The 14,525-nt window shown below is 33.9% G+C and overlaps 1 protein-coding gene across 14 annotated transcripts in view; it reads left to right on the forward strand.

The window, feature by feature from the left end:
* Positions 1–14,525, forward strand: part of MYO9A (myosin IXA) — a 282,783-nt gene that overhangs the window by 144,607 nt on the left and 123,651 nt on the right. For all 14 annotated transcript variants that reach the window (XM_053888877.1, XM_053888879.1, XM_053888875.1 and 11 more), the window contains 2 exons: positions 5,500–5,575; positions 13,962–14,105. In XM_053888877.1, the coding sequence (XP_053744852.1) occupies positions 5,500–5,575; positions 13,962–14,105 (220 nt within the window). The remainder of the gene's footprint in view (positions 1–5,499; positions 5,576–13,961; positions 14,106–14,525) is intronic.

Consider the following 14,525-nt stretch of genomic DNA (forward strand, 5'->3'; position numbering starts at 1 on the left):
TCTATATGTAAATTTTACCACAATAAAAATCACATATCATGAAGCCTGACAAAAGTCACAAATGTATAGAAAAGACTATTTTGCATGGAATTAAGAATATAAAAAATAAAAAAGTGTATGATCAGAATTCCTGTTTGAAAATGAATAGAAACATGCAGGAAGTGCTAGAGTGTTACTTTGTTGAAGCTTGCAGGGAAGTCAGGAAGCTATCTTTTTCTTGAATTGGTAGAATATAGATATTTATCAAAGTTGGTAAATCAGTATGGGTAAATAAACATGAATGTGTGCTTTATAGGCAACTACAATAGTAAAAAAATAGAAACAAGTTTATCTTTTACAGTAGCTTAAGAAACCTTTAACAAATGAAACCAAAAAAGAGAAAAAAATGAGTTTGAGTGAGATAAATGAAAAATATGAAATAAAATACAAGAAACAAGTACTGCTACTTATAATTACTAAAAACAGATTAACCTCATCACTTAAGTTCCCAAAATGAATTTTTCAAGAAGTTCAATTAAAGATTCTTAAAATGATGAACATAGAAGGGTGGACAAAGATAGACCATGCAAAGATGAACAATTGTAATAAAGTTAGATAGTAATCTGAAGCTCTACACTGATAGAACTTACAAAATGGTTTAGTTGAGAAAGACAAAACCTGACCTCACTGGCAAGTTTTGAGATCTGATAAAGAAATATTAAATAAGTGTATAAATCTAAATAAATATTTACTTTACAAAACTTAGTAGTAAAGCTTAATTTCTTGATTCATGGGAAGAAAACAAGGTAAAAATAAGTACAGGGTAACAACATCTGAGATGGGAAGGGGATAGCTAGAATCGGACCTTTCAGAAATTCTTATACTCTTTTTAGGGGAACCTGGTGGCTCAGTTTGGTTGAGTGTCAGACTTCAGCTCAGGTTATGACCTCAATGTTTGTGAGCTGGAGCCCCACATGTGGCTTCCTGCTAGCAGCCTGTCAGTGCACAGCCTACTTTGAAGTCTCTGTCCCCTTCTTTCTGCCCCTCCCCCACTTTCATTTTCTCAAAAATAAGTATATTAAAAAAAGTTTCTGTACTTTTTAGAAAAAGGGAAGAGAGAATTTAGTTTAGAATTCATGGATATGTTAAAAATTCAAGGATAATCAAAGAAGAGAGTATAACTTCCAAAACAAAAGAAATCAGAATATAAAGAAAATAATTCAGTAGAAGTCTGGATAAAAACATATAATAATTAGGGCGTAGAAGGCATAAAATAAGTTAATAAAAATAGAAATAACAGTAATATTATGTTGGGCCAAACTAAATAGTTAAAAAACAGATTATGCAGTTAAGAAAAAGAAAACTCGGGGCGTCTGGGTTCAACTTTGGCTCAGGTTGTGATCTCACAGTTCATGAGTTCAAGCATTATATCTGCTGTCAGCATAGAGCCTGCTTCAGATCCTGTCTCTTTCTCTCTCTGTCTCTCTCTCAAAAATAAACATTTAAAAAGAAAAAAAAAGTAATTATAAGATGTTTATACAAGAAAAACCTAAAACATGAACACGAAAAGATTCAAAATGAAATACTAGAATAAAGTTGTATCAGAAAATTTGTTCTTGCTTTCTTGTATATTTTCCCACCACCTTTAGGCAACTCATGTTAAGATTTGTTACTATAGTTTTGCCTTTCCTAAAAATTTACAGAAATGGAATAATTCAGTTTGTATTCTTTTGCATTCTGATTCTCTTATGCAATATAATGGTAAACATTCATCTATGTTGTTTCATATTTAAGTAATTTGTTGCAGAGTTATATAGGTATAAACAATTGTATATCATTCGTTTCTTGATGGATATTAGGGTTATAATACTGTTTTGAGCTGTTGTGAGAAGCCCTGCTATAAACATTCAAGTCATTTTGTGTACTGCATATGTTCATTCCTCAGGTAAAACTTACGGGTTGTTACTGTGTCATAAAGTAGACATGTTTAATGTCATTAGGAACTATCAATCTTTCAGCACTTTAAAGATACTTCATTCTGAGGGTGCCTAGGTGGCCTAGTCGGTTAAGTGTCTGACTTTGGCTCAGGTCATGATCTCACAGTTCGTGGGTTTGAGCCCCATGTTGGACTCTGCTAACAGCTCAGAGCCTGGAGCCTGCTTTGGATTCTGTCTGTGTCTCTCTTTGCCCCTCCCCTGTTCACACACACACATACTGTCTCTCTCTCTCTTTCAAAAAATAAACATTAAAAGTATATACTTCATTTTCTCCTTGTTATGTATTATTTGTGATGATCAATTCAGATGTCATCCTGTTGTCATTCTTTCATGCCTAATGGACCTTTTTTCCTCTGGCTGCTTGACATTTTCTCTTTGTTTTCTGGTTTTCAGTAATTGTGATTTCCTAGATATGATTTATTTTTATATTTATCCTGTTGGGGATTTGCTGTAGCTTTTGGACCTGTGCTTCAATTGTTTTTTATCAAATTTAGGAAGTTTTTGGCTAATATTTAAAATTTTTTTTTCTGCTGCAATTTATTTTCTTTCTGGATGTCAGTTACATGTTTTTAGCATATTTGATATTCTCTCAGATTCCTCATACTCTGTTCATTTTTCTTTTATCTTCTTTCATTCTTCAGGTTGGGTAATTTTTATTTATCAATTTCAAGTTCATTGTGCTGTTTAAAGTCTTCTCTTAAACCCATAAAATGAATTTTTAATTTTAGTTTTTAGTTCCAGAATATCCATTTAGTTCCTTTTTACGGTTCCCTATTGTTCCTTGAGATTTGCTGTCTGTTAACTCATAAGACAATCTTCAATGTGAAGTTACTGAATATTATGATAGCTATTATAGTGTTTTGTGTTTTTTTTTTTTTTTTTGTGCTAATCCTGACAAGTAGGCAATGGTGGGACCTGAAGCTGTTGTGATGGGATCAGGAGAGAGGTGCACAGGCCTTCATTTTCTGAGTGATCAGTTGCCAGTGTTCAGTGTATTATCCCTTTTAATGTTAAACTATTTAATAATTGATGTTGAAAAATCATCATACAGAGGGAAATAAGAAAGTGAGTTAATATGCATAAAAGAACGACCCTCAAAGATATGCCCTATTGTGTTTACAGGGAAGATACTCCAAGAAAGAGAAAGAGATTTCCTGTGAGTACTTTATAGTTTAGAAGCATTTAATAACATGAATCCAGTAAAGCAGCAGTACAAATTTGAGAGTATAAAATACCAGAATGATACTGAAAATAGGTATTGAACTACTAAAGCACACAGAGGCATAAAGCTAAATCTGTATGAGTTCAAAAAATAGGGGAAATAGCTGAAAATTGAATTACTGATATTGAAGAAAGTTCTGGGATTATTATGTTTCAATACACAAAAGAAAATAATAAATATGGAGGATAGAAAGGGAGAATTTGTCATAGGGATAATTGGTGCCTATAACTAAACAACTGATTAAATAAAACAAAAACAATGAATTCAAATATATAAGAAAATAAAGTCATTCAAAGTTCTAAGAATTTGTTGATCTCAGGATATATTTCCAGTAATAGTTTATTGGAAATTCTCCTGGGGATTTACTTAGGAGTAGAATTGCTGGGTCATATGGTAATCTTATGTTTATTTTTTTGATGAACTGCTCGAGTGTTTTCCAAGGTGTCTGTATCATTTCACATTTCAACAGTGTATAAAGGTTCCAATTTTTTCGTGTCCTTGGGAGCACTTATTATCTGTCTTTTTGATTATAGCCATCCTGGTGGTTGTGACGTGGTATCTCATTGTAGTTTTGATTTTCATTTCTCTGATTACTAATGATGTTGAGCATCATTTTGTGTACTTATTAGCCATTTGCATGTCTTCTTTGGAAAAATATTTATTCATATACTTTGTTCATTTTTAAATTGGGTTGTCTTTTTATTGTTCAGTTGTAAGAGTTCTTTTTATTTTCTGGATTCAAGTTCCTTATCAGATATTTGATTTACAGACATTTTCTACCATTCTGTGGGTTGTCTTCCTACTTTCTTGATATGGTGTCTTTTGAAGCATAATAGTTTTACATTTTGATGATGTCTTTTTATCCATTTTTTTTCTTTTGTTGCTTATGCTTTTGGTGACATATCTAAGTAATTTTATTGTCTACTTCAGTGTCAGAAAAATTTACTTCTGTATTTTCTTTCAAGAGTTTTATAATTTCAGGACTTATATTTTGATTTTTGGTCCCAACTTCATTCTTTTGCATAAGGATATCTAGTTTTCCCAGCACCATTATTGAAAAGATTATTCTTTTCCCATTGAATATCTTGACACCGTTGTCAAAATTCAATAGATCTTAAATGTAAAGGTCTGATTTGTATTCTCAGTTCCTTTCCATTGATTTATTTGTCTTTGTTTATGTCAGTACCATAATGTCTCAGTTACTCTGTCTTTGTAGTAAGTTTTGAATTCAGGAAGTGTGAGTCCTCCAATCATGTTCTTCTTTTTCAGCATTGTTCAGGTGGTCTGGGTCTTTTGCATTTCCGTATTAATTTTAGGGTCAGTTTATTCATTTCTGCAAAAAAAAATGCCTCTGGAATTTTAATAGAGATTGCATCAGTCTGCAGGTAAATTTAGGGAACATTGCCTTCTTAACAGTATTAAATTTTCCAACCAATAAGTTTGAAAGGCATTCCATTTATTTAGGTTTTCTTTTAATGTTTTGTAGTTTTCAGTGTAGACACTTTATACTTTTTAAAATTTATTGTTTAATATTATTTTGGTCTTATTAATGGAATTGTATTCTTAATTTTATTTTCTGATTGTTTATTACCATTGTATAGAAATAAAATTGACTTTTAAGTATTGATCTTATATTTTATAATTGTTCTGAACTCTTTTATTAGTCCTAATAATTTTTTGTGAGTTACTTAGGATTTTCTACATTTAAGATTGTTATCTTGAATAGATACTTTTATTTCCTTTCCATTGTATTTTACCTATATTAAATGTGTGTTGAAAATTCGTGGCCTTATGTGTATAGAGCTTCAGTGTTTATCATATGATTTAAAGTAAATTATAACTTAAAAAATATCGGTAAAGGAAGTAATTTATTGTTTTTGTTTCTCAGTGTCTATACATAAGATTAATTGATCTCTAAAATCTATGGTCCATGTCAGCAATATAATTATTGCTGAAAAATGATGCAAAGGAATAATTAGGAATTTTTTGAATATTAAAATAAATGAGCATATACATTTCTAGACCTTCAGCCCAGTTACCCTTGATTTTCTGATAATGTTTAAATGAGAGAACAATTAAAAAGATTTATTATTTAATTCCCTAATTGGGTTCATTGTTGATTAAGTCAGATTTGTAAGTAACAGTCATGTGCCTTGGTTCACATTCTTATTTTGATATTTCTGACATGTTTAGCAAATATTTACTATCGAAGTACATTAATTTCATTTGCCCTTAGAAAAATTGTTTTATGTGTAGTTTCTTTTAGCATTGATTTGAAAATATCTGCTTTTTATATGTTAGGTATAACCCGGAAAAATCCCAGAACACCTCTTTCTGATCTCCAGGGCATGAATACTCTAAATGAAAAAAATCAACAGTAAGTATGTTTGGTTTGTGTTTTCAAAGAGGTATAGAAGAAATAGTTAGAATTCTTATTAATACTTATGTGGCTTTAAAAATATGAAGCAAGGTGTAGTTTGTTTTTCTTTCTTGAAGCTTTTATAAATGGTATAATAAGGTTTGAAACTGGACTAAATATGTGTAACTAGTCATAGTACTCTTTGCAACAGCAGTAGCTATAAGAGGTTAAGACTGAGAGGATTTGAAATGGTGTATAGTAAGTATGATATACATGTTTAATGGGAAGCTCCTATTCCGTCTTTATACATTAATGTAGACTTTGCTATAAGAGAATATGCAAACACTCATATAATTAGGAAGCACACAAACAAAATGAACCTACCACCCAAGTTCAGAACTAGAAGATTATTAATATTGCTACAGCTACTTTTATATTATCTGATCATTCCCTTCCTCCCACCCCTCAGATAACTGCTATGTAGAATTTTATGTTTACCATTACTGTACTCTTAAAAAAAGTTTTACAGGGGCATCTTGGTGGCTCAGTTGGTTGAGTGTCTGACTCTTGATTTCAGCGCAGGTCATGGTCTCACAGTTGTGAGATGGAGCCCTGCATTCGGCTCCATGCTGGGCATGGAGCCTGCTTAAAATTCTCTCCCCACTACTCCTCCCCCTCTCATACACGTTTGCACTCTCTCTCAAAAAAGTTTTATCATAAATGTATGTTTTTTCTAAGCCATAAATTGTCTTTGCTTGTTTTTAAGTTATACAGAAATATTAGTATATAGTATGCTGTCTTCTATGATTTTTTCCCTTCAGCAATATTCATCTAAGATTCATCCATCTTGTTGCATACAGTTTATTCTTTTTAGTTGCTGTATAATATTGTATGCTATTGGGGGGGGGGATAGGGAGTTCCTGTTTAATGGATGCAACGTTTCAGTTTGGCTAAAAATTCTGAAGATGGATAGTGGTGATGGTTGTAGAGCAATGTGAATGTACTCATGCCAATATACTCATATACAATGTACACTGAAAATATTAAAATGGAGAGAGAACAGATTGGTGGTTGCCCATGGCCTGAGTAGGGGGTGGGTGAAATGGGTGAAGGTGGTCAAAAGGTACAAACTCCCAATTACAAAATAAATAAGTTCTGGGAAGTAACAGATAGTATGTATAGTTGCCATAGTTAATAATACTGTATTGTGTATTTAGAAGTTACTAAGAGAGTAGATCTCAAAAGTTCTCATCACAGAAAAAAATTTGTAACTGCGTATGGTGACAGATATTAACCATAGTTATTGTGGTGATCATTTGGCAGTATATATAAGTACTCAGTCAGTATGTTGTAATATAATGTGATGTGTCAATTATTTCTCAATAAAAAAGTAATAGTTAAAATGGTAAGTTTTGTGTTATGTATTTTTTATCAGTAAAAGAAAATATTTTATCACATTAAAAAAATTATTGTGACACTAATATACCATAATTGATTTGTCTCTCAGTGGATATATGAGTGATTCTTTTACTATTAGAAATGGTGCTACTTTAGGGGTGCCCGGGTGGCTCAATTGGTTGGGCGTCCGACCTTGGCTCAGGTCATGATCTCATGGTTTGTGGGTTTGAGCCCCGCATCTGGCTCTGTGCTGACCACTCAGAACCTGGAGCCTGCTTTGGATTCTGTGTTTCCTTCTCTCTTTGCCCTTCCCATGCTCATGCTGTATTGCTCTCTGTGTCAATAATAAATGTTAAAAAAAAAAATTAAAGAAATGGTGCTACTTTATTATTAAAAATTTTTTAATTAAAAAAAATTTTTTTTAAATGTTTATTCACTTTTTGAGAGACTGAGACAGAGTGCGAGCAGGGCAGGGGCAGAGAGAGGGGGAGACACAGAATCCAAAGCAGGCTCCAGGCTCTGAGCTGTCAGCACAGAGCCTGACGCGGGGCTCAAATTCACAAACCGTGAGATCATGACCTGAGCCTAAGTCAGATGCTTAACTGACTGAGCCACTCAGGCACCCCATATAATTTTTAATTTTTTAATGTTTATTTTGAGAGAGAGAGCAGGTGTGTACACATGTGTGTTGGGGGGATGGTGGGAAGAGAAAGGGGAGAGAGAGAGAAGCCAAGCAGGCTCCGTGCTGTCAGCACGAAGCCCAATGTGGGCTTGGTCTCATGAACCGTGAAATCATGACCTAAGCCGAAATCAAGAATCAGATGCTTAACCAACTGAGCCATGTAGGCACCCTGACTAATGGTGTTATTTTAAACATGCTCATACCAGTCTTCTGGTTCACCTATTATTACATTGCTAGGATATTTACTTATTAATGGAACTGTTAATTCAGTGGGATATGTGCATGATAGTTTTGTAAGATAATCCCCAGTTTTTCCCCCAAAGGAGTTGTACTAATGTACACTAAAAGTGGCAGCTAAAAGTTCCCTTTGCTTCGTTCCTTGCCAGCACAACTCAGCTGACTGTCTTCTTAACTTTTGATAATCTGGTGGTTATAAAATGCTATTTTAGGATTTGCTTTTCCCTGCTTATTAATGTTGTTGAACAATTTTTATATATTTTATGGCTATTCATGTATTTTGAAATATCATTTCTTTGTCCATATCTTTTTTAAAAAGTATTCGTTATAAATTTTATGTACTGGTGCCATTTCACTTATGTTTCAAATGTATTCCCCCAATTTGTAACTTATCTTTTTACTTTCACCATTTTTAGCAATCTACGCATGTCCATATATAGACTTTTGCAATTGTATCCCATATATACAATTATGTAATCAATGCCACAGTCAAGATACATACCTTTTTCATAATCACAAAAGAATTCACTAATGCTGCCTATTTGTATTTACCCCTCTCCTTCCCTGTCCTGTCCTCTAGCAACCTGTGGGCCTCTAGGGCCTGTGAATTAAATTATGAAAGACAGATTAACAGGAGAAAAAGTATATAATTTTTATTAATGTTTTACATGCATGAGTATTCACAGAAAAGAAGTGAAACTTAAAGAAGTGGTGTCATACTTGGGGGCTCATATACTCTTTTTTTAAAGGAAAGATGTTTTCGGCTTTAAAAGGGATTATAAAATGTGGGGTAGTGACTAGGGAATAGATGGGGGAACTAATGGAAGATGAGGGTTATTTTAGTAAGGTTTATTTAAGCAAACTCCTTTCAGTTCCTAGTCTCTTATTTCAGGTGATAAAAGCTGCTCTTCTCTTCCTTATAGGGGAGAGGGGGACACTTTTCACAAAGGGAAATTTATGCCCTACTTTTAGGAAGTTCAGGGGACGGGAGAGAACTGACTCTTCCTGTGTCTGTTGATTCTTATTTCCCTTATGTAGTGTAATTTGGGGTGACATGTCCTAATCCCCTTCATAACTTTGAGATTAGCTCTTTAACGTTAAACGTGGTGCTTAATTCATTAGGTTATTAAATGTATCAGTAGTTCATTTCTTTTTATTTCTTGAGTAATCTGTTTTTTAGTTGGGTTGTCTTATTATCAGGTTGTAAGAGTTATTTATATATTCTAGATCTAGGTCCCTTATCAGATACATGATTTCAAATGTGTTTTTGGAAGTGTGAAGGTTTTAATTTTGAAGAAGTCTAATTTATCTATTTTTATTTTTTGCTATACTTTTGTTGTATTTAAGAAATCATTAAGCCTAAGTCACAAAGGTTTACTCTGTTTTCTTTTAAGAATTTTATAGTTTTAGCTTTTAAATTTACATCTGTAATTGATTTTGAGTTGTTTTGTATATGCTAAGAGATAAAGATCCAGTTTCCTTCTTTCCCATGTGGATATTCAGTCACCTCAGTACCATTGGTTGAAAATACTGTTATTTCCCTGTTGAATTGTCTTGATACCTTTGTCAAAACTCATTTGACCATAAATAGAATTGTTTATTTCTGGATTCTCAATTTTATTCTATTGATATGTATGTATTTCCTTATGCCAGTTCCATGTTGTCTTAATTACTATAGCTTTATAATCAGTTTACAAATCAGGAACTGTAATTCTTCCAGCTTTGTTTTTTTCAACATTGTTTTGGCTATTCTAGATTCTTTGCATTTCCGTATGAATTTTAGGATTATCTTGTCATTTCTGCAAAAAAAAAAAAAAAAATCAGCTAGGATTTCGCTAGAGGTTATATTGAATCTATAGATTAATTTGAGGAATATTGTCATGGAATATCTTTTCACTTCTTTAGATCTTTAATTCTTTTAACAATATTTTTTAGTTTTTAGTGTACAAGCCTTACACTTCTTTTCTCAAATTTACTCCTAAGTATTATTTTTCATGCTTTTATAAATGAAAAATTTTTTGCTTTCATTGTCAATTGTTCATTGCTGTTATATAAAAATTTAATTGAATATTTTAACCTTGCTTAACTCATAAGTTCTCATAGTTTTTTAGTGGATTCCTTAGAATTCTCTATATGTAAGATCATGTCATATGTGAATAAATATAATTTTACTTCTTCCTTTTCAACTTGGATGTCTTTTATTTCTTTCTCTTACTTACTGCCCTGGCTAGAAACTTCAGTACAGTGTTGAATCAGTGTGGCAAGAGCTCACATCCTTGTCTTATTCCTGATATTAGTGAGAAATCTTCCAGTGTTTTTTTTTTTTTAATCATGAAGCATGATGTTGACTGTAGGGTTTTTTTTTTTTTAGATGCCCTTTCTCTGATTCTTTTTTTTTAAAGCTTACTTATTTATTTAATTTATTTAATTTTTAAAAGTCTTTTGATGTTAATTTATTTTTGAGAGAGAGAGAGGAAGATTGTGAGCAGGGGCAGGGCAGAGAGTGAGGGAGACACAGAATTTGAAGCGGGCTCCAGGTTCCGGGCTGTCAGCACAGAGCCCCATGTGGGGCTCGAACTCATAGACTGCAAGATCATGACCTGAGCCGAAGCCAGATGCCCAACTGACTGAGCCACCTAGGCGCCCCAAGTTTGTTTATTTATTTTGAGAGCGAGACAAAGTACACGAGTGGAGGAGGGGAAGAGAGAAAGGAAGAGAGAGAGAGAATCCCAAGCAGGCTTTGCCCCACCAGCACAGAGCCTGAAGTGGGGCTCAAACCCACGAACTGTGAGATCATGACCTGAGCCAAAATCAAGAGTTGGACGCTTAACCAACTGAGCCATCCAGGTGCACCTGATTCTTGAGCCTTTGTAATACAAGTGACATCTCTCCTCTGTACTTAAGTACCAGAATTTTGTATGATCTGTCTAGAAACTCTTTTGTTAAGTTTTGAGTCTACTTGATTGATCTATTTTGTTAATGATTTTTCATGTTGTTTTGCTTTATAAGTGATTTCTTCCACTTCCTTATCTCTAAGTCTTTTCTTACTGGTTTAAAATCTTGAAGTCATCCTTAATTCCCTCTGTCTCAGACACTCCCCATTCAATCCATCAGCAAGTTACATTGGCTGTATCTTAAAATGATATCCTGAATCTCACCATTTCTTACTACTTCCACTGCTATTGCCCTGGCATAGATTATTATAATAGCTGCCTAAAGTAATGTCCCTGCTTTTGTCCTTGGCCCCTCAAGCAGTATTCAATATAGAAACCAGATCATTTTAATATAATATGTAAATATATGTAATATAAAATACATTAAAAAAAAATTTTTTTTTTAACGTTTATTTATTTTTGAGACAGAGAGAGACAGAGCATGAACGGGGGAGGGTCACAGAGAGAGGGAGACACAGAATCTGAAACAGGCTCCAGGCTCTGAGCTGTCAGCACAGAGCCCGGCGCGGGGCTCGAACCCACGGACCGTGAGATCATGACCTGAGCCGAAGTCGGATGCTTAACCGACCGAGCCACCTAGGCACCCCTAAAATACATTTTAATATAAAAAAGCTGATTCATGTTTTGCTGAAAATCCTTCTTTGTCTTTCTTTCTCATTCTCATTAAAACCCCAAAATTCTTACATTTCCTAGAGGGTATATGTGACATGGTTTCCTCCTTCCTAACTCTGACTTGATCTACCATTTTTCCCCTGTTTACTCCACTCCAGCCTTGCTGATTTATTTAATATATCTCAGACTCATCAACAAAATTCCTGCCTCCCAAACTGTGTGTTTGCTCTTCTCTCTGAGTAGAGTGCTCTTCTTTCAGATAATTGCTTGAATTGCTTTTTATCTCCCTTAGATCTCTGTTTAAATGAAATCTTCTCCATCATGCATCTCCTTGACTTCCCTATTAAAAAGCCTAGTGTCCTGGCATTCTTCTTCTATGTTTAAAATTTTTCCTTGGCACCTATTATCTGACATACAATGTGTTTTTTTATGTGTTTGTTTTCTTCCATTTGAATTTAAGTAATATGAAGATGCTAGAAAAAATTGACACTATTTGGTGCTCAATCAATACTTTTGAATGAATAAGTATATTCTGCATTTTTATTGGTGTTACATCTTTAATTTTTAGGACATTTTTGTTACTTTGTTTTCTCAATTTTTTAATTTTTCACAGCATCTTATTTTATAGATGCAATATTTTCTCTCTTCTCTAAGAATATTACTGAGGGCTTAAAACTTTTTTTTTTTCCGCCTGCCTGATCTTTTTTTCCTTTAAGTTGTTTATGTCATGATAGTTTGTTTTGGTCTCTGTTTTATGCTCATGGCTTTACTCAGATGTCTGATGAACCTTGGTTGACTGTTAATATTCATTACTGAAACACTGAAAGACTAATTGCAATCTGATTAATTGGGTGTGTTGGCAATGTATAGAACATATTGGTATCTTTGGGTCTTTCTTCCTGGGATGGCCACATTGCACACAAAAGTTTATTCTGATTTTCTCCCTGAAGGATATAGTCTTAGCTGCTAGCATTCTGGAGCCAGTGGGGTAAGAGGGTTGAGAATCTATTTTCAGTATTACCTTTGACTTCTATATAGTATACTCATCCTCTGTTGTGCCTGGTGCTGCCTAGTCCATGGTTCATGGACTCCTCTTTCATCCTCTTGCTTAGGTAAGGGATGGCTATCAGGCTTCATGGAGTTCTAAATGCTTCTTTACATACACACACACACACACACACACGCACACACACGTATATGTATACATATATATATAATTTATTGTCAAATTGGTTTCCATATAACACCCCGTGCTCATCCCAGCAGGTGCCCTCCTCAATGCCCATCACCCAATTTCCCCTCTCCCCCACCCTCATCAACCCTCAGTTTGTTCTCAGTATTTAAGAGTCTCTTATGGTTTGCCTCCCTCCCTCTCTGTAATTTTTTTCTCCTTCCCCTCCCCCATGGTCTTCTGTTAAGTTTCTCAGGATCCACATATGAGTGAAAACATATGGTATCTGTCTTTCTCTTCCTGACTTATTTCACTTAGCATAATACCCTCCAGTTCCATCCACATTGCTACAAATGGCCAGATTTCATTCTTTCTCATTGCCAAGTAGTATTCCATTGTATATATAAACCACATCTTCTTTATCCATTCATCTAACTGCTTCTTAAACTGACTTTCAACTAGTGCTCTTGTTTTTAACCCACCTTCCCCACCACTTCCACAGGTACTTGATGGAACTCCAGAAACTCTGGAGCCTTTGAGAGTTCTGTAAATACAGATGCTTCTCATTCTTCCTCGTAGCCAGTTTAAGATTGCTTTCTGTATTCCTCTGTTTTCCATATTTCAAAACTGTGTTACTCTTGTCTCTTAGTATATTTTCTTTATTCCTAAGTGTTTATTCCTTTAAAAGTTATTTTATTAATGTTTTTATGGGTTTCTGGAGGAATCAAAAAATGTGGTCAATTTGCTGCTTTACCTGGAAAGCCCTCTATTAACTCCTCATATTGTAATCACTGATAATTTTATCTGTTTTGTTCACTCCTCTATCTCCAGTGGCTAGAATATTGCTCAGCCTATAGAAGATACTTAGTAACTTTGGTGGATGTGTGTGTAGTGAGTGAATGTGTGAATAAGACCTCCCAGGAAGAAATTAAATATTCCATAGAATGGGACAGCCTATTAGGATTGTAAGTTCCTTCAATAATATTTGGAAGTTCTAAAATCTAACAAAGACAAAAACCATTATGTTACTATAATAACCTTTTATTATTTACTGATTGTAAATAGTTAATGGATTAGATTTAAAGATATTAGCTGTATGATGTGCTCATCTACATGCACATTTGTATGTGAATGTGCCAGAATCCATAGAAATTCTTTGTTCTGAATGAGGAAAAGATTAGATTGATTCGTAATCTCTGTGCTAAAACCATTTTTTGCTGGGTTAGCTCTTTTTGTAAATTTTAACTTCAGTGTTGAAAGTTTTAAAATTTACTTATTTAAGCAATGTGGGGAGTATTGTAGATGTCTCAGTTAACTAAAGCAAATTATACCGTATTTAACTTTTTACAGTGATACATTTGATATTGCCTGGAATGGCAGAACTGGGATTCGCCAGAGCAGACTGTCAAGTAGCACCTCCTTGCTTGATAAAGATGGGATATTTGCTAATTCAGCTAGCAGCAAACTCTTGGAAAGAGCGCATGGAATTCTCACGTTAGTATTGATCAGAAATGTGGATTGGTTTTTATGACTGGTTTAAAATTTCTGGCTAAAAAAAGAAGAGGGGTGATGGTGAATCATTATTTTCATGAGGAGAATTTTGAGTGAAACAAGTGAATCAAAAATAGTATTGAGAGCTGTGAATCTCCTGCATTAAGAAGCTTGGCGGTTTGTTTGTTTTCATCTCCCCAGGAGAATCATGGTTGGATGTACTTACGGAGATAATTCTTCATTAGTCTTTGACAGACCCTACATACAAATAGAGTAAAACTGTTCACACTTTTTATGATTCTCAGTCTTGAATTGCACTTGTCCTTTAATTTTGACAGTCCTAACAAATTGGGCAGTAAAATCCCCTATGAAATGGGGACTGAGACTATATATAGTGATATATAACCTTTATCCAGCCTGCCA

This window comes from Panthera pardus, unplaced genomic scaffold (assembly GCF_024362965.1).
Source record: "Panthera pardus isolate Hobbes unplaced genomic scaffold, ASM2436296v1 HiC_scaffold_24, whole genome shotgun sequence".
Classification (NCBI taxonomy): Eukaryota; Metazoa; Chordata; class Mammalia; order Carnivora; family Felidae; genus Panthera; species Panthera pardus.